Source organism: Hetaerina americana, unplaced genomic scaffold (genome assembly GCF_022747635.1).
Source record: "Hetaerina americana unplaced genomic scaffold, ioHetAmer1.1.p SCAF_9, whole genome shotgun sequence".
Taxonomy (NCBI): domain Eukaryota; kingdom Metazoa; phylum Arthropoda; class Insecta; order Odonata; family Calopterygidae; genus Hetaerina; species Hetaerina americana.
Window position 1 is genome coordinate 51,036,758 of NW_027287538.1, and position 20,640 is coordinate 51,057,397.

General features: G+C 39.0%; 1 protein-coding gene across 2 annotated transcripts in view; it reads left to right on the top strand.

Moving 5' to 3' along the window:
• Positions 1-19,772, top strand: part of LOC139698659 (homeobox protein SIX1-like) — a 114,818-nt gene extending 95,046 nt beyond the window's left edge. Inside the window, exons 2-3 of one of the 2 annotated variants that reach the window (XM_071597518.1) lie at positions 12,014-12,425; positions 16,752-19,772. In XM_071597518.1, coding sequence (XP_071453619.1) covers positions 12,014-12,425; positions 16,752-17,138 — 799 coding nt within the window. In that variant the 3' untranslated portion in view covers positions 17,139-19,772. The remainder of the gene's footprint in view (positions 1-12,013; positions 12,426-16,751) is intronic. The other variant, XM_071597519.1, reaches the window with a different exon arrangement.
• The last annotated feature ends 868 nt before the right edge of the window (positions 19,773-20,640 follow it).

Genomic DNA, 20,640 nt, shown 5'->3' on the forward strand with positions numbered 1-20,640 from the left:
GTTTTGATTTATTTCTTTAAAGGTGTATTCACATCGATTTTTTGTTCTCTCAGCGTCATCTCTGGTGTAAAGTTTTAATTTCGTATTACCAATTACAAAACCCAAATTTTTTTTGCCTGAAAAAAATTTCACATAGAAAAATTAAAATTTGATTTATGATTATAGGTTACCAGCCGGGACAATGGGCGTCTTCAGAGTTTATTTATATATTAGTTGGCCAACTTTTGACCGATTTACGTGCGCACAAACACGAGTAATGAACAAATATATTGTTTTAACACTTTCTAAGGGTCTTCTTTGGTGTAAGATTTTTTTCTGAACAAGCATCTTTGATAAAATTCACTTCAATCAATTTAAATTACTTATTCTGAGCAAGGTAAACAATAAAATGAAATTTAAAATGAGTATCCGCGGAGCAAAGTGTAAATTGCGGTGTTTTGGATTAAAAAATGTCCTTGAAATAATTAGACTTTTAGTGTTATGACCGTATCACATTGAAGCATAGTGTTTCTTTCAAGCCTCTTAAATTTACGTTTTGTGACAAAATTATAATATATTGAGGGACGCTGTAAATTGTAAATAAAAGGTGTTGGTTTAATGTATCTTTCGTTTTATTGCGTAGTTACTCTGCCGTTGCTCCTCGCCATTTCATCTCCTAAACAGCGAATGCAGTGTTGGTAAATTAATGGTGATAGCTAATATAACCAAGTTGTTGATAGATTATACTAAGATCAGTATGGAGATGCGCCCAATGAATTTGTTAAGGCTTCGTCTGATTAATGGTAGCTAATCGTACGTGAACTCCTGGAGAACGTCAAATGTTCTATTAATGGAAATGTAGAAGAAATCCGACAGGCACACCAGACGATATCCATACTCCTGGAATCAAGATGATTCAAAAGATTCACGAACAAAAGCGGATCCAGGTCTGCTTAAGGGGTCATTTTCGTTTAGCTCCGAACGACCCAAGGGTCAGAACCTGCTCCAGAGTACGCTACGTTGAGATGCCGCCCGTCGTTTTGCATCCATGATGCCTTGGAAACGTCCTCTTTTTGCGATTGGGATGCATTTCACTCACCTTCCGAGGTTAATCTACACCATACGCGTTGCTGGGATTTGAAAACTCTACGCAGGATGGTGGTTTATGCTAATGGAGATCAGTATTATCGCATCATACCGTTCGCCGAAGCCACAACGATAGAGGCTGATGTGACGGAGTGGGCCATTTCTTGAAGCCCGAGGTTGGGGTTTGCCTATTTCCATCCGAACGCGTCGTTACCTTTCACCGATACCGCATTCCCCCCATGTTGGAATTCACTGATGGTCCATCCATACCTCAAACAAGCAGTTCGCTGTTGGCATTGAGTCGGCAGCGATGAGCAAATCCAGTACGTTGGCCGGATTCCATTCAACTTCGTTATGTATTGTGTATGTATTTCCCCTAGGACGGCAGAAAACAAAGAGTTCTCCGTCAGTGAATTTAGGGTTGTGGAACTCGTGGAGTTCGTTGATTGATTCAGTGAGCCCTTGAATGTTAAGCAGAAATTGGCATGCTTTTCTTTCCATAATTCTAACCCTATGTTCTAAATAAACCAATTTATATTTAAATGCAACAATTTCAGAGTGAAAAGCATTCGCTTTGAACGGTATTTGAACCCGGATCCCTCGATGTCCGGCCGATTGCTTTAGCCAGTTACGCTATCACGGTAGGACGCCTCCGTAGCTTAACTGGCTAAAGCTCTGAGCCGGACATTAAGGGTGCCGGATTCGATTTTCAGTCAAGGCGAAAGATTTTCACAATCCGAACTCGTTGCATTGCAATGCTTCCGTTAAATGTTACTGTCGCGGCATCTCTCGCAATTTCTTGGAATAAACCAAATTTTAATAATCCACTTTTTAAATTTCCATTCCTCAATTTTTTTCAAGAGATTTGTCGTTTTGCCTTTTCAGACTGCTCACTTCAAGTAGGTCATTGTACCCTGTTTAAGCTGTTGAAGTAATTTCACATTGGTTAGTACCAATTATCCTTACTAAGAATTGTTCCCTGGTCTTGAATTTAGGAATTAAAATCTCTTCTGCCCATTGTGTGGCGTAACACTATTATCGATATAATCCATGAATTTCGCGAAGAATTTTTCGTTGAACAGTGAATTGATTTCGAAGATTGTGTCCGATAAAGGTGCGAATACCTATCTCGGAAAAGGTGCCAAGTTCCTCGAATAAATAAATTGGGGAAAATTACCTCCTGTGTTTTTCATTTATACTTCCTTGGTGGACATATTCGGGCAATTTAGTCTCGAAGTTTTTTCATTAAAGTAAGCGAATTAATTCTCACTTGAAATTAGTTGACTTCAAACTGTTAACAAACCTTAAAAACAGTGCTTGAGGTGCCCAAAAACCCTCAGTTACCCCGAGTCATGTGAGCATTTCGTGGGCACATTGTTCTTGGGTACCCAAGTTTCGCTACCGTAAAGTGGGGATGACTTTCGTTTTATGCACTACACAAACATCAATTATATAAATTTGGAAGACGAACTGTGTAGATTTAAAAAATTGAATATGTTAAGTAAAATCCGCGTAATTTATACACTTTCAAGGTGATATTCTGAGTTGAGTCAGATGCCGCAGATTTTTAAAAGAAATATGAATTTAATTCGTTTAGTTAAACGATTACGCATATGTTAAGGTATGTAGGTGTTTGTATGCCAGGCACAATGCGCAGTGAGTGATTCAGGGTCCTTCTCGTCCGGAGGTACTGCCGTAATTATTTTAAACCACGCCTCATTATGAGTATAACCACCATACCTTACTTTCTCACTTGAATTTTAAACCTTCCTCTCGTTCGCACTCATATCTCTTCGTAGTTAAAATAAGCTCTCGCATTGTCCAAACCTGCATTACCAGTGCAATGGTCGACAACTGGGAGTCTGTAATCAGTTATCGAGAACGCGTTGGAGACTTGTCCCGCGTCATTCCTCGCTCATTCTTCTCTATATGTTCTCATTGGCGGATCCTTAAGGTTAAACAGGCCTTCTTCCATCCAAGGTGGTTAGCAATCCATAAACTATTACTTCGTCGATCTTAATTGGTTTCACTGAGGATACTGTGTGGAAAAAAATATCCCGATGCGTTAGTGGGATACATATCATAATTGATGTTATTTCTGACGGGCTATTGCTGAACTCTATAAGGTTAGGTATCGCTTGAAAGCACCTTTCATTGGCTTTGAGAGAACCCGATCTTTCTTTCCTGTCAATTGGTTCTATATTTAAAACGCCTGGAACAGGCTTTGTAGAAACTCATTAATGCTATGTTTTATGTACCTAAAATTGCTTAGTTTTTATTTATGTGTAGTTATTTTTTTACATGTGAAAAACATCGTAGAATTGTTCATACATGTTAAAAGCAACAATAGTTAGCTCACGCGCTTAAGGAATTAGGCACACACTAGTGCTACCTCGACGGGATTCATGTGAAACTTGGAAGCCCACCATTATTTTATCATCGATTACGTATGTATCGATATATCGGAAGACTTCATACATGGTAAGTTTGTATAATAATTCAAAATGCAGTATCGAATCAAATCATGTGCACAAACAAGTATGAAATATTTTGCTCAAACTTCCGTTGCATTTACATTTGACAAGAAGAATAAATTTAAATGATAATATTATTGCGCAGTGCTAAAAGGTGGGCCAATATTTTTTTTTATTTAACCAGACTATATTGCATTGCGTAACCATAACCAGAGATAGTAAAATATGTTTTGGTGCACTGCGGTGAACGTTATATTTGTTTTTCCTTTACGTTCCGCATGCCAATTAACGTCTAAGCTGTATACGTATCTTAATTTTAAGCGAAACAACATGCAAGCATACGGAGATGTTTTCTTTTGAAACGTTGGAAAGACTTATGATAAATAGAAAGAATTGAATCACTATCGATAATCGGAAAACATTCGATGGGATAATTCGATATACTACCTTGATCAAAAAGTTCCCGGAATAACCACCGTGTGGCGCTCCCATCGTTCCGATTTGAGTTCTGTTTTTTTTTGTTAAATTGGTACATCTGTTGTTGATATTCCCTTTAAATCTTAGTGTCATAACTTGACATTTGCAAAAGTTACGTAGCCAAGAGTACATCTATCTCTGTGTGTGTTGGCGATTTTTTACAATTTCAGAAATGGATTTAAATTTGCAACAACGAACTTGTATTAAATTTTGCGTAAAAAACGGATTTAGTGGCGCACGGACGTTGGAAATGTTGGAAAAGTGTTTCGGCAACGATTCTCTAAAAAAAACGGTCGTTTACCAGTGGCACGAGCGGTTCAGAAGTGGTCGTGAGTCAATCGAAGATGATGAACGCAGTGGCAGACCATCGACATCGAAAGTCGGTGAAAAAATTGATAAAGTAAAAGAAATGTCGGTCAATAACCGCAAATTAACCATCAGAGAAATAGCGGAGGACTTGAACATTGCCTATGGATCCGCCCAAGACATTGTGGTTAATGATTTGGGTTTCCGTCGTGTAGCAGCAAAGTTGGTGCCAAAAGACCTCAATTTCATGCAAAAAAGAGACCGTGTTGACGTCGCAAAAGACATGATTTGCGAGGCTGAATCCGATCCCACATTCATCAAAAGGATCATTACTGGAGACGAGACGTGGGTTTATGAGTACGACACGCAATCCAGACATCAGGCAAGTGAATGGCGTTCACCAAATGAGCCGAGACCAAAAAAACCACGTCGTTTTCAGTCAAAAAAGAAGGCAATGCTGACGGTTTTCATGGATTACAACGGTGTACTGCATCATGAATTTTTGCCAGAAGGCCAGACAGTAAACAAAGAGTATTATTTGGGCGTTATGAGACGTTTGCGTGAAGCAATTCGCCGAAAGAGACCAGAAATGTGGGCAGAAAACTCGTGGATTTTGCACCATGATAACGCACCGTCGCACAGTGCTATCATTATTCGTAATTGTTTGACGAAAAATGCAACAAATACCATCCAACAGCCACCGAATTCACCTGATTTGGCTCCCTGTGACTTCTTTCTGTTCAATCGAGTTAAAAAACCATTACGGGGAACGCGTTTTAGCAGCCGAGAGGAAGTAATGGAAAAATCGCAGGAAGCACTGATGGACATACCGAAAACCGAATATAAAAAATGTTTCGAGGATTGGATCAAGCGCTGGCATAAGTGTGTTGCAGTCGATGGGGATTACTTTGAAGGGGACAATATAGATTTAGATGAATAAACTTGTATTTTTAATTTTCTGAATAAATTCCGGGAAATTTTTGATCAAGGTAGTATTTTCAAATGGGGACTTTTTTTGTGCGTATCGCCCATCCTTAAACATAACCTCGATGTAGGGCCGACAGAAACCTGCTCCGACGACCCCTCGAGAGAATGGGCATAAATATTTCGAACGTTGTCATACACCTTTCGAGTCTGCGCAGGAAATGGATATCACCCACTTAAAGAGAGAGGTGTGGGTGGAGGTGGAGCAATACCGTACCCGCCAAGACTCTCGAGTGGTTCTTATATTGTAGGGACAAGTTCCCATTTTTAAATCACCATCAGGGGGAGTGGGTGGTGGTTTTTTTTAACCTACTGCAACGATTGGACGACTAGCGTTATCCCGTGTATATCCCTGGTCGTTCAAAGTAAAGTTTTCATTGTGTTGCCACAGGGAAAAAATTACGCAGGAACACATGTCGAGGCGTGAAACTGTTAGCTTTCTTAGCTCGCGGGTTCGTTCAGTTGTCCGAAGTCATTGTGGTGGGACAACTTGAACTAATGGCCACGCGCTTCATTGTTTGCAAGTCTCAGAACTCCCAACTTGTCACGCCACGGGGCGAAAATAATAATCATTCTGCGTTTACCTTCGCACAAAAGCCTTACACATGGTGGTCACTGAGGGGAAATCCTTTATAAGTCGGGGAATTAATCAATGTCTTCAAATATTCGCGATAAAATCTGGAAAAGGACCAATTTTTTTAAGCCTGAGATATTATATCCCTATCTAGCATTCCGAATGCGGACCATCTTCCCTATAGTTATGATGCCAGTTCAAGCTTTTTATCTCTGCCTTGTACGTACATGCTCTGACAGAAAACCAAAACTGCAATTGGACTGAATACAGTATTACGCGTTGACAGCTAATTCAGTAGAATAATACGAATATCTCCCAAACAGTCAGGAGAAAATCATGGAAAAGGCCGGCATAGGAATTAAGAAAATGATTGACGACATTGTTACAGCTATTAGTAATTGAGGTAAAATCTTATCAAAGTTAGCACTAATGGAAAAAGGTGTTCTCATGATAGAGTTTGCTATGCACACATCATTATTTTTTAGATAGACAAGTTATTGTGTATGTGTATACACACATATACATACATACATATATATATACCTATATATATATATATATATATATAAACAAGCCATAAACACAGTACTCAACCCGAAGGTCGGTTTGGTTGGTGACGGTAGAGTTCACCCAGTACTAAGCCCGACGGCGTGTGAAATTCACACATCAGGGTAGGGGTGCCAGTTTCTTTCCCTGTTCATATATATATATATATATATATATATATATATATATATATATATATATATATATATATATATATATATATATATACACACATACATATATACACATACATATATACACATACATACATACATAAATACATAAATACGCACGCACGCAATTGCGAATTTGCCATTCCAATTTTCACGCAAGAAAAAAATTCCACCGTGGGATTTACCGTAGCCTTTTTCACCAGCAGAAATGGTTATGTCAGGCAAATAAATAGCATAATCCATGAGGATTATTTGGATTATTTGTTCCTTGGATTATTTAATTTCTAATTAGTTTGGCTATCAAACAAAGATTGAACTGTTTTCGGCATGACCCGTTCAGCGTCGGTTAATAAATTGCCATCATCGACCTACAGTTATAAATTTCGTACGTTTATAAATATCACGATGAAATACTTAGCAAACGCTTCATTTTATGTTGATTTTTTATTATTCTTTTAGTAATATATCCTTGTGCTTTGGGAGCTAAACGACTTCTTGTGGTAGGAGATTGATGATGTTCATCACCTTATATTGTGACAAAATAAACTGTTTTTTGACATAATAACCACTTTCTTAATTTAGTTATTGAAAATTTTAAAAGTACTTATGTCCCGAGAACGGGTATTAAGATCAATCGTCCCCTCAACAGCCTTAAAGCCACTGTCAATTAATTTGTTCCTTCCCTTGGACTCAGCTCACCTACGGAGAATTTGTTATCCCTCGATCTTTCACATCTCACCCTACGAAGATTTGTATGAGGCTTTAAAAAAATTCCTGCGCTGCCTCATTAATAGACCATTCCACTCCAGAGGGTCTGTTCTTTATTTTCCCAATTTCAGCCTGCGTACTTGGACGATGAGTCTTTCGGACGGTCCCGAATTCCGTCGGTCGATTTCCTAAAGATCATTTGTGTATGCTAAATATCATTTGTTTTGTTTGCATTGTTTTAGTTAGTGTTTTTTGCGTATTAATGACATAATCTGTACAAAGCATTTTCACACTACTCTCGATAGCACATGGTGGCCACTCATTGGGGGAAAAGTTGAGAATTGCTCATTTTTTTAACATTTCCTGAGCAAATGCGGAAAAGTGCGAAATTTTTTGAATGCATTGAATAGTGGTGAGATAAGTTCCGGTTCTTTACTAATTATCTCGCTTGCAGTGACTAAAAAAAATTCGGATTATATATTCTTGACCGATTTTAGTTTAATCAGTGTCTCGCGAAGCGATGAGGAATTGTCCACAGTAACATCCATATCAGACTTCAAACATTTTGGAGGTAAATCTGGTAGAAATACAGCACTTACGGCGGAAAAATCGTGAATTGAAGTCAATTCAAAAAATGAACGGTCAACCTGTAACTTCAGAGTACCGATGTTATCCCCCCACCACCACCTCGATTGCTTTTCTCTTCCTCTCTATCCGGCCCAGCCACCTTAGACCCTCGCCGTCTCTTTCCCTTGCTCCTCCTGCCAATCCTCCCTCACCCCTTTCCCTCTCGTTTCGATGTGTTTTAAAACACTCGGACGGCAACTCCGCCGCGCGAACTTCCCTCCCGAAGGTCGTGCAGAGGGGAAAGGGGAAGAAGAGGAGGACTAGCGGACACGTGGGTGGCGGTTGGTTCCGGGGGCGGGCGAGGCTTGTCCTCTCTGGGTGGGTGATGAATGGACGCAGGGGTAACCTGACACTTCTCTCTTCTCCCCCCTCTCCCTTCCCGCCCCACCTTAACCCCCTTCCACGCTCCTTTCACCCGGAGATCCTTGGGACGGCGCGAATGTTTTTGCGCGCTCTCTCTCTCTCTCGGCGCTTATAATGTTTGCGCGTGTAGGAAGTCGCTTCGGGGTCGCGTCCAAAGCGACGGAATATTAATTAGTAGTTGTGAGTCGTTTCCTCGAATCGTCGGAGTCGTTACAAGTCATCGTTAGGAGGGCTGCCCTCAAAGCATCCTGGGCCCAAATCCGCGAGTCAAATTGTAAATCCACGTAGCTTTCCTGATGCACGGGGAACTCTCTGATTACTATTGAACCATTACGATCCCATTATCTATTACAAATTTATAGAATATGCTTCATAATATTTTGTAATCGGGGACGGATGGAGATTAGGGAGGTTAGTGAGTCGCGAGCCTTGCCTGAAGAAAGGTAAGGAAAATATATTCACGTCAAAGTTGGCGAGGGAAGTATTTCTTAAACATTGTACCTGGACTAGTTTAAATCAAGTGAAGCATTGACGTTTTACTACAATGAATTGTGAACTTTTCAAACCTTTTCATAAACGGATTTCGATCATTTGACTTTGGGGGATCTTTGTGCCAATGCATTACAGAATTCATGGAAAATTTTTTGTAACGTTGATTATAGCATTACTTCAATCGTGGATTGTGAAGAAAGAATATGTATCCTCCATCACCAAGGAAGACATGATATTATGCGAATGCTATATAATTTAAACTGCTGTTTCATAATTGCTTCGGGGTTCAGGAACCTAATGAAAAGTTTTGCAGCGTTCGGTTCGTTTCACCGGTTTAAAAAGTTGTCTTTCGTGGTATATTTTTTCAGCACATACAAGTAACCGAAATGATCATCTATCTTAGCGGCAAACAACACTCTCGACGACCCCTTATTGAGTTATTTTCTTTTTTTTAAGAAATTCCCATTTGATATTGACGATGGATGTGATAATTCCCTAAGAGGGGGGGCAGCATATCATACGTAACCTTACTAGAGTGGGGGCTAAAGAGCCGAAATAGTCTTCACGTAATTTGAGGAAGGCCCCTTAAATCCCTAGGAATGGCACCAGTGTCCCGCCCTCCGGTCCCGAGACTTAAGGAGAAGCGGCGGTTGCTTTGTGACGCTTGAGAAACGGGATGTTTGATAATGCGGTCATGATGATGTGTGCGTCGCTCCATCCGGTTGGGTATCGAACGGACGATCCGCTCTGCTCTTCCAGCCGGACGATAGACCGCTCGCTGTGTGAATTGTCGCACTTGCCCACACTGGCAGTAGGTGGCCGACCCTTGTGTATACAAGCGACAGGTACAATCTCCTCCCACCGGACGAGAACAAGATGGCCTCGTTATCCTTCCTTCACAAAGCTGTGGCGAGTGCGCGTTGATTTCTTCGTCTGAGTCTGTTTCGGTAAACGTTCGAAACCTTTCCTCACTCCGAAGGAGTACCGGAAAACCTCTTATTGCTCGAAATACTTCCCCTGCCACATTCTTTCAGATATTGCCTTTCGAAGCGTTCCATATTTGTTCTTTGAGCCAGTCTTTTTATGTGAAGAATGGGTAGCCAGCCTCTTATTCCAAACCTCCTTCAACCGGGGATTATTGCGACAATGAGCTCGCTTCAGCATGTCACCCCTTCTGCGTTCAACAAACTCCGACCCAGTGTTGTCGCCAATTTCTGACGACGAAAATTACTGAGGTGAGGGTAAAAAATAAGAGAAACTACACTTCCACACAGCATCATCATGAGATGATGCTGCGCAGCATCGAAACCGTAGTCATAGAGCATTAAAAGTGTGTGGGAGTGTAAAGTTTCTCTTATTTTTTACCCGCAACATGATGGAATTCAACAAAGTAAAGCCTGAAACTGCAACTTTAGAAAAATTACTTTTTCGCAGGACTGAAAATTTATTTTGGTTTATTAAAAAAAAATAAATTTTGCGCTTAGGCTCTTAAATTGTTTTATTGTAGATAATTTGTATTACTTTCTAGCGTCTACCGGCGCATGAAGAAGTTGGTTTACAGAAAAGAGTAGTGTGCAATATTTTATTCGTGAGAATCCTGGAATGTGAACATTAGATACGTATATCGTCACGTCAAACATGGCCGAATCAATAATGCCAAACACATAGATATGTGTAAGTTGTTATCTCCTCCGGTCGCACGATGGCGAGTTGACTTATTTCTTTCTCCTTCATCCTGGCGGAAACTAAGTGGTTTTCGTCCAGTGTAGAAGTCTAATAGTTACGATAAATTTTTCAAATCTTATCAAACACAACCAATATCTGACACTTTGGTCCATGCAAAAAACTTCTCTAGAGTTTTGCAGCAAGAAGTTTTACCGAATTACGAGTACATAGGCGCTTGCATGAATCCCTGAGTTTGTTTTGTTTGCTTTTAAGCCATCCGCCACGCAGAGAGCTTGGTTTATAAAAAAACCCTGGATTCTATTTAGTGATATCTGTTATTAACGCGGAGATTTATTTCTAAAGTTAGGTAAATTATTATTCAATGGATAAAAAACGCCTTACAAGCCTTCCATTGACCGTTTTTGGACGCAAATCTTAGACAAATACGCATAATCCATTTTGGCACTCAACCAACATTAGCGAAGGTAGGAAGTTTGAGTGAATGGAGTTTTTTAGCCAAGGATGTTGGGTTGAGTAACATGATTGATATGTAATGAAAATAATGATAATATTTTCAGATAAATAATGATATGATAATTTATCTAGGGCACACAGATCTTGGTGTGGACCGTTGAGCGACCGAGTGCCAATAAACCACACCCCACTTCTCTTAAGCGTTCTCGAGAAAATCAACGTACAAGAATAGCGGTATCCCCATGAGCTATAATTTAACCCGCGTTCGCAACCGGCAAAATGGTTGACATTTCCCTATTTTTGAAGGAATACGTGGGTTTATATTTTCCACTGGTATTTCTTTATTATTTATGCATTTTTATACCCTCCGCATTGCTCCTATAGGTGACTGGCAGAATATGTTTGTAATGTCATAGAATCCAGCAATAATAAACTACGGACCGAAATTGCATTTATGTACATGATTAATTATTGCCGTACTGTGTGTCTACTTGTAACTCCGATAAGTGGACCTTTCAAATATTTTCGTTAGGGAAGCTTTTAAGTTTTACCCGAGATAGGGAAATTCATTTTAAGTTAAAACGAGTTAATACCCATTAACCGGTTCATACCGATTTAAGGGGTTATTTCATGCCTGCAAATCGTGGTGTTCTTTTTATAAATAGTAAAATAGTATTCTCCATAATCTGAACATTCTATTTTACGACAAAAAATACGTTTGTTATTTAATAATTTAGTATGTATTACAGGGCGCTGCTCGCTCTTACTTTGCTAGCTCAATTGATGTAATTTGATATAAGTAAAAGTATTCAAAAGTCAAAACGAGATAGACAGAAATTAGGTTATTATCTACTCGTAGTGTTTCGCAGTGTCTCTGTGCGTTGGGGTACAAAGGGACGGTTTGTCATATATCATGCTTATTTTAACATTTTTATTACCAATACTATTGAGTAAAAGGTCGATGAAATTATTCCAATGTAAAACTTGATCCCTTCCTAACCCTACCCCATCCCTTCGCCCTAACCCCTCTACCGACCGACCACCTCCCGCACGGTCTCTCATGCATCGCTGCCCGTCTTCCGCAGCGCCGACCGCAGTTCTTCCGCTGATGGAGAGGGTGGTCCCCGCGGGTCTTCCGGGACCCACAGCTCGTCGTCCTCGGCAGCCGCGGCCGCAGCAGCCGCCGCCGCCTCGTCCGCCGCCCTCGACTCAAGCTCCGACTCCATCGACGCCTCGGACCACAAGCCACCGCCGGCGCTCACTCTGCCGGCGCTTGCCCTCCCGCCGACGCCCCCGCCGCCTCACCATCACCACACCGCGGGAGGGAGCGAGGCAACGACCGCCGGACCCCCGTCCTCCGTGCTCGCCACCCCCCACCACCACGCCCATCACGTGCACCACCACGCCCACCTGCTGCAGCACCATCACCACCCGCAGAACCATCACCACCTCGCGCACCACCAGCAGCAGATGGGCAGCGCTTCCTCCGCCGCACAGGTAGGTGTCTCTATTGGCTAAACTATTACATGCCCTCACTTATTTTTAAAATAAGGTTTGAAAAAATTAAGAGAAAGTGTTTTGGCATTGATGTGCATACTTATAATCAAATAGTTAGTCATTTCATGAACGGAAAAGACATAATAATATTCAGAAATACGTTTATGTAATTAAACCTGTTTTGTTAATGAAATTGTATTGAAAGAAAAATCATTAAATGTAGGCAATGTTTGGACCTTATTTCCGACTTTTCAAACCACAACTTTAAATGTCCAATCGAAAATTTTTTTTATGTTTAACCATCCGAAGTGCACATTCCCTTTCACGGTTGCTACAATGAGGCGCTAGCCTCGTCTTTCAAACTGAACTCCTCAATGAAAATTCGTTTGGTACGGCAAATGCAAAACGTGAGCTGCGAAAATCAATCTTTGGATTGTAAAATAATCCACACTCTTGGATATCTGAGTTGGAAAGTGGAAATTCCAATGCTACAGAAGTCTAGTTTCTTGCTTTCATTTGGAGCTATGTAGTTAGATTCATTTCATTATACAGAGAATAATTCCCAATTTTGGGTTACTTTGAAATTCCACCCACATGGTGGGTACAGCGCAATTTGCAAGGGATATTTAACTTAAGACTATTCATTTAAGTGGAAACATTTCAAGTCAACCTTCTCAGTTCTTAAAGTTGTAATTCGACTAATGCTTTGGAGTAAAGTTAAAGGTAGAATTTACTTAATGGGGAGGTCTTAATAAATATTTTTCAGTAATTCAAATCAGTTTTCTTTATTGTGATGATAAGAATCGTGAAATCTGCAAAAAGTGTATTTTTACTGCATTCGTAGTGGTTATGTAAAACTATAAAATTCGTCATGCGTACCTATTAAATTTCAATAGACAAGTATATTTGTTCATTTTTCATGGATATTTCAATAAAGCTTTAATTTTAAACAATACCTTTCACCAATCGAATTATGGTTAACTCATGAGTTTAAAATGCCTTATGCTGGATTTATAATGTCTCTTAACGTATTAGTCAAACATACCTCCTGATTTAATCTGCCTGAATCACTCGGGTATTGATATTATTACTACCGTTCACGAATGACTTCCCTTCGATTCATGAAATTCGTGACGGTAATGTTGTCAAACAATGTCTTCCAAGTTCTTACAACCCTTAACTGCATAATCAAGCTTTTATTATTCACAAATCTGATCAGCTTCTCAACTACTTAAGTACTAATAATCTAATCAGCTTCCCAATTGCTTTAGTACTGATGATCTTATCACCTACTTAACCTCTCAAATACCCTATTCCCCAGCGTTTTTTTTTAGCTTGCCTCTCCCCGTCATTTCTTTTGTGAAAACGGACAGGCTATTTTAACCCCCGCTGCTCATCCCCTTTCTCCATCCGTCTTGGCCTAATTCACGTAGAAGTCTGAAAGCGGCTCTATCCCTTCTGCATTGCAATCATTTTATTTTCCACTTTTGATAGTCATGGAGTATGCAGCAAGACGCGCGTTGGTCCTTTTATTTTTTTTTATTAATTGTGCTTTCACGCTTTCCTATCTTCTTCAAACCTGATCCTCACACAAGTAGTCGCTTGTCCTCCTCCTTTGTTTATGATTACCAGTGCTACCTTTTCCGAGTGATATATTTGCAGACATGTCACATGTCCCTTGCAGTCTCACCCTACCCTTTATTCTTTAACAGCATGGGGATTAAGATTGACCTAATGACGTTTTCTGGTCTTATTCCATCCTCCAAATATTACTAATTTTTAATAATTGTTTTTACAATACCTGTGGTGTTTTTTTTTCAAAAGTCTCCATGATCCAGTTTATTATCAGCCCTATTTCCAATGTAACAATGCCATTCTGCGTCCTGTCATCATCATCCCTGTACCTTAAATAATTCAATTGATTCATTTAAGTTCCATTGTAGGTGATAAGATATTTCTTTTTCTCATTGACTTTGAATTGGATTGTAGATGTGGTATAAGAATCTTGAGGAACAAGGTGACGAAACTCTACAAAAATCAAGGTTCTCACCCCAGTTAGGCTTAGAAAACAATTGTAATTTTTAAAGGGTGTAAGGAAACTGATGTCTCCATCCAAAATATACCTTTAAGGTGGACTAACTAACAGCATCAAATAAACTCGAGCGTATTGAACAGCTTACCTATGTAAGTAGGTTAACAAAGCTCCAGGGGTATTAAAAGAGACGAGTGAAGCGTTTTGTAAAGAAGTATTTGAAAAATAGGAGGTTTTTAATGACTGGGGCTTTCTTAGAGGCGCAAAGAAAGACCAGTGATAACTTAAATGTATGGAGCGTAGATTGGAGGATTTAGAAATTTAGGTGTGGAGGATGAAAAAAGTGAAATGGATGGAAAGAAACGTCTGAAAGAATAAGTCACAACACACATTTTCCTTCGTGTTTGCACATTTGTTGGTTTCTAGCATTTGTTAATTGAATAATTCTTGTGATTTTTCTCCTCGAATTCGTGTAATAATTTTTATTTTTCCCCTCTCCCTCATTCTGCTTATAATAGCTCTTGTAACTCGTGATATCTTAATTATTTTCTTGTTTATTTTCCCGTTATTCCATGCATTTTCCCGTTTTTTAAGGTCCTTACTTAAACTTCGTTATCAATATAAAGTTGCATGACTTTCGATGAATAATTCATGGAAGTACACCATAATCCACGCCAGCCACCGCAGGTCCGTGTGGCGGGGGGTGCCCGAGCACCAGTAATACATGCTGAAATAATGGTTAATATAGGCATGAAAACATACTAGTTCATATACGAAAACAGTCAGTTGCGGAAAGTCATGTGCTTGATTAAAATTTTGAGGAAATGTTTTGTTATCCAGTAAAAGTTGATTATTACTCGAATTGAAGGGTTATGAATGTATAAAATATTATTGGAGTTATAACATATCAATGCCTTGAATATTTATTGAATAGAAAGTGAACTAAATGCTTAATTGTTTCGCCAAAAAATAAAATTTATTTACATAGCATTAAGGAAATTAAATATATTATTATTATGCATAAAATATTAATAACAGTAAATATTAATATTAGGGTGGACATTTTCTCTTCTCAAGGAAGTCTGGCGTGTAAAGGTAAGCAAAAATGGACATCATTTGTGGAAGCAGTTCATTCCATGATTAAGCATGCGATAAATGCTAATGAAGTTCATACAAATAATTTTATTTATTCCCAGTCATACTAAAAGCATAAATTGGAGATGGGTGGGAGAAGGGACTAGTTAATTCTAAATCACACCTTGTACAACCGAAAAACATTTCGTTTGAATACAAAAAAACATGAATTTAATCAACCACAAGCAGATTTTGTAATAGTTACCAAAAACGTTGTTAGTTGAACTTACCATGTCGCATTTTTGGATTGACTTTTTTTTTAATAATGGGTCACATCTAGAGCTATTTTCCGTTGAAGCAAGATAACTATCTTGACAAAAGGGACTAGAGGATATCACCAGCAGCGGCTATTGTTTTTACGTTTCCTATAAGATAGTGAAACTGATAAGGCATCTGTTAACATTCTCAATATGATTTTTTATGCGTCAATCCCAAGCTGTGTTTTCCAATAACAACACAAATTGATGACTTTTTAGTAGGATTCAAAATATTTTTATAATAGATTATTCGTATCCTTGGAATATAAACTAAAAAATGCAGTGCACCTGGATAGGTACATTTCGTCGTCCCGGTTAATATTGTACGCCTTAAAATAATTACCGGGATTGGAAATAGGGAATTTTGGGTAATAAACTACGCAACAAATATTTTCCGTCAGGGAAACCAGTCACCCAATTGAAGCAATGCTGTTAATTGGACATTGTATAACGCAGAGGCAACATTCCGTGTATTTTTCCCAGCCATTCATGCGAGTAGCGTGCAACAATAATTCTACATTTCTGAATTTTGTGTTCATGAAGTTGTTCCTCTCGGCGCTGATGCATACCTATTGAAGCGGTTAGGCGTGAATACCGCTCTACAGAAAAAAGCAGATTTTGCACATGAATACGGAATCAAAATACCCCTGTATCTCTGGTGTTAACGACTTAAAAGTTAAGATAATTTATAATTTTATGAAATTGTTTACTCGAAACAGGAAACAAGAACTTTTTTATTGTGAACTATCGAAACTGAGAAGCTTAATCAAGTCCATATGGCCCTAACAATGTTTTTGTAATCAAAATGTTTGGTAAAATTTACGAGAGTGGGTGACTATTGAAGTCTCATTCTTGCATTGATAAGAATTGCAGATTTTTAATATTCCTCGCCGTTTTTTGCAGGACCAGTCCTCAATCTCCGGTGGCACCCCCCTCGGTCACTCGCCCTCATCCTCCTCTGACCTGTACCCGGGCACGCCGTCCCTCGTCGAGGTCAAGCCCAGCGTCGCCAGCCTCCAACAGGCCGCGTCAGCCGTCTCCATGTCGGACGCAGCGGCTGCCGCGGCCGCCGCTGCTGCCTCGGCCGCTGCGGCCGCCGCATACCAGTCTCTGCAGCTGAGCCTCACGTCCTCTGCCTCGCCCTCGGCTTCCTCCTCGTCCTCCTCCCGCGGCGGGCCGTCTGGGGGCAGCGGTGGCCATCCTGCGACCGCAGCCGCTGACGGCATGGTGTCCGCCGCCGGCGGCCACCACGGCGACGTCGCCCTGCTGCAAGATTACCACAGCTTATGACAGTGGGCGGCCGGCTATGGGTACGGCCAGTGAAATGACTCGCCAGCCGCCGACTTAGCCCGCGAAGCTAGGTCGACGGCCGCGAGAAATTACCCATAAACTGCACACAGATGTATAAATACTAAATGAATAACGTTATTGCCATTGTTGTTTTCTTCGTTGTGAGAGTGGGAAAGATGGGGGAGGCAGTACTTTCTTTCTTTAAAAAAAAGAAAGGAGAAAGGGAGTGAGAACCCTTAATTCCCAGGATATGCGCTCAGGGTCGGCCAAGTTTGGAGAAGTGCCGGCGCCGAAGAAAAGAGCAGTGTTCTAGTTACGACGACACATTCTTGTGATTTCTCTTCCTTTCACACTTTAATCTTCCTCTCTTCTTCTCTGTTTCTCTCTCATGAAGTCTCGTATCTATCTCTGTACGCTGCTTAGGTGAGATGTTACTACGAACGTGGCATTTTTTAAATTTAATTTGTCTTTGACTCCGTCGATATCCTTTTGTACTAGTTGTCAATGCAGCTTAGTAAGGTTAATACTGTTTTATCTCCAAGAGGAGAGACTGCAGTTTATTTTTTATTTGAAGATTTTCACCTGAAATCTTCTAAAAAATTAACTAAGGTTTTTTTATTTATTTTTTCTTCTTGATCTCCGTTTTGCAGAACTATAAGTTTTATTTGAGGTCATGAGTTTTTCATTTTATTTCACGAAGGAAACGGTTTTTTTTTATTTAAAAACTGATGGGGTATAAAGTTTCTGCAAATTTTTCAAATCAACTTTTAAAGAGGGTCGTTAATACGAACTCGCTTGTCTTCAGCGCTTCATTATCAAAGGTGGTAACTAGAGTAACTCGAGCATTCTTATATCGATTCGTTTGGTCGAAATGCTATATGTATTTCTAGGCATGAGTTTTTTGCTTAGTGATACAAGTGTTACAATTGATATTGGTGGTGCCCATCTGCCGAGGCGCAAAATTAGAAGTACGTAATCAGTCACGTAGTCATATTCTTTCCTCTTAAATCACAGCGTTCTACATCGCTAAAAAATACCAGTCAATTTTACTCTTAACTCGTAGTAACATTTATACCTTTGTAACATTTTGTTTGGCCTTGGAATACATATTTCGAGTTTTGCTTGTGCATTCATTTCCTTCTCTGAATATTTCCCTCCGCCGTTTAAACAAAAGCCGGAATCTCGTACCTAACTTATTGCCGATGGCTTAAAGAGAACCACGAAACACACATCTGGTGATGAGCTACACGTGAACCACCAAGTGTTTTCGGCATAACCGTTCATATTCCTATCGCTTTCAAAACTTTTTGAGTGCCATATTCATGATGAGAGTTTGACTATATAGTAAGGCGTTTATTTAATGCTAGGGGATTTACTGCGAGTCAATTGTTTGACACTAATGTGGCTCTAATTGCAGCATACCCATGCCAAATGCACGTATTTTTCTGAATCTTTTAATCCCGTAACGTGGATTAAAGATTGATTGGGAAAATAGGATATGTTTAAATGTGATCGGTTATATATTTGTTTTGATAAATGTGATTTCCTAGAAATGTGCGCATTTTTAAAATGCTAAGATTTTTTTTATTTTCAAAAAGTATTGTAATTTTTTTTCTCAGAAGAAAATTAGTTTAATTTATTAATGGTGACGGAATAATTTTATGTTGGGCATTCTGTTCTTTCACCTATGACCGAATATTTCAGATCATTACCACCCTTCATGTGTGTCCATGCCAAATTTTATCTTCCCATTACATCTGTGGTTCACTGTGTTCCGAATCTTTGTAGAAAAGAACTGTAGAAATGCTTAATGACATTTTTATCTATTTGAGACTGTAACAGCTCTCCTTGGCAGTATTTTCCATATGAAGCTTATACATTTTCAGATACTTTCGGCCTTCATCTGCCATTCCAATCATTCACGAATAGTTCCTACCATCAAAAGCATATGTGAATTCATAATAGTTCCTTGATACTACGAGGCCTAATTAGCGGGCGCTTTTAATTTACTGTCGTGTACATTTCTCCTAGAGCTTAAGACATTGTCTTGTAGAATCTATTCATTAAAAAAATAATTGCACTTCTATTGAAGCCTATGCTAAACTGTGCACTCAACCCAGCACGATTTATGTCACTGCTAAAGAATTTTTTGACACAAGATCTTTTTTTCTGTTTCTAGGTTCATTCTCTCACAAGGGTAGTTTTTTTCAAGTTGTTATTTGCACAGTTAAAACGGAGCGGACTGTGAACAGACATAAGTAATGTATTGAGTTGATACGGTATGCTTACAATAGCCCATATGGATTTTTTTATTTGGTTTCTGTTAGTGGTGTCATAAAATTGTTAAGTCTGAAACTTTCTGAAATGTTTACTGACCACCCATGCAAATTATTTCATTGTAATAAAGCAGCCATGTTGCTAATGCCATTTTTATGACACTAAAGTTATTGTTCCCTTGCTATAATTCCTTAAAAAATTCTGTACTATGTATTAATTGTAAAAAAATTATAAATATGTCATTGCACAATGTTCTATTAAAAAGAATGAAGTACATAATTTGTATACGAATCAATTGTATGTGTATATGTGGGTGAAAATTGATGGAATACATTGAAATATTGCGTTGAGTTTAAATTGTATTTTATTGAAAACATTCCACCCTCAAGATTCGGAAAATATCGTCTCCAATTTTTATTTCTAAAAATAGTATTTAAAAGTTTTAGTGTCAATTCTTTAGTCTCTCCTGAGTATATTGGATATTTTGCAGATGATTTGTTGTTTGAAAAGTTAAGTTCTATTGACATTATTTCTACAGATTTTAGTGTATTCAATATTTTATCATTGTCAATTCTGATTATTTGCGAAATTATTATTCCCTCTTACGAATTAGGTGTCCATGTAGCCCCGTTTCATGAATATTTGAAATTTAATAGATATTAAGTAAAATCAACGCCATCTTATTAGGTACGCCATCTTGTGAGAAAACAAGGCGCTTCATTAATATAAAAAGCAGTCTTTTTCAAATTAGGATGCGCATAGTCAAGGCATCAATTTCGATGCCTCTTTGTTTTTCCCATTGCCTTGCGTTGGGTAGCAACCAAATCAACGTTCTTTTTTGGAATGGTTTGGAGACCGATCTTTTCTGTGTAATTGAATCCTTTTTGTGCAGTAGACGTTGTGAAATATATCAATGGACCAATTTGCAGTTCCTCATTGCGGCAATTAAGGTAAGATGTACTATTATTATTTAATTCTCACTACCTTTCGCTCATTAGATTCCTTCTCCGTTGCGACAAGGATTCCGAATGAATGATTTGGTTATTTAGAATTTAAGACATTTTCCGTGGAAAATACTGTATAGCATTAGCTGTTGATATCTACGTATCCATCCATGTTTTTCATAACTATAATTGAAGTCATAGTCATTCGTGTATGTCATGCATCCATATATGTCATCCATATATGGTATTTATATATGTAGATATTAATTGAATGGAACGTT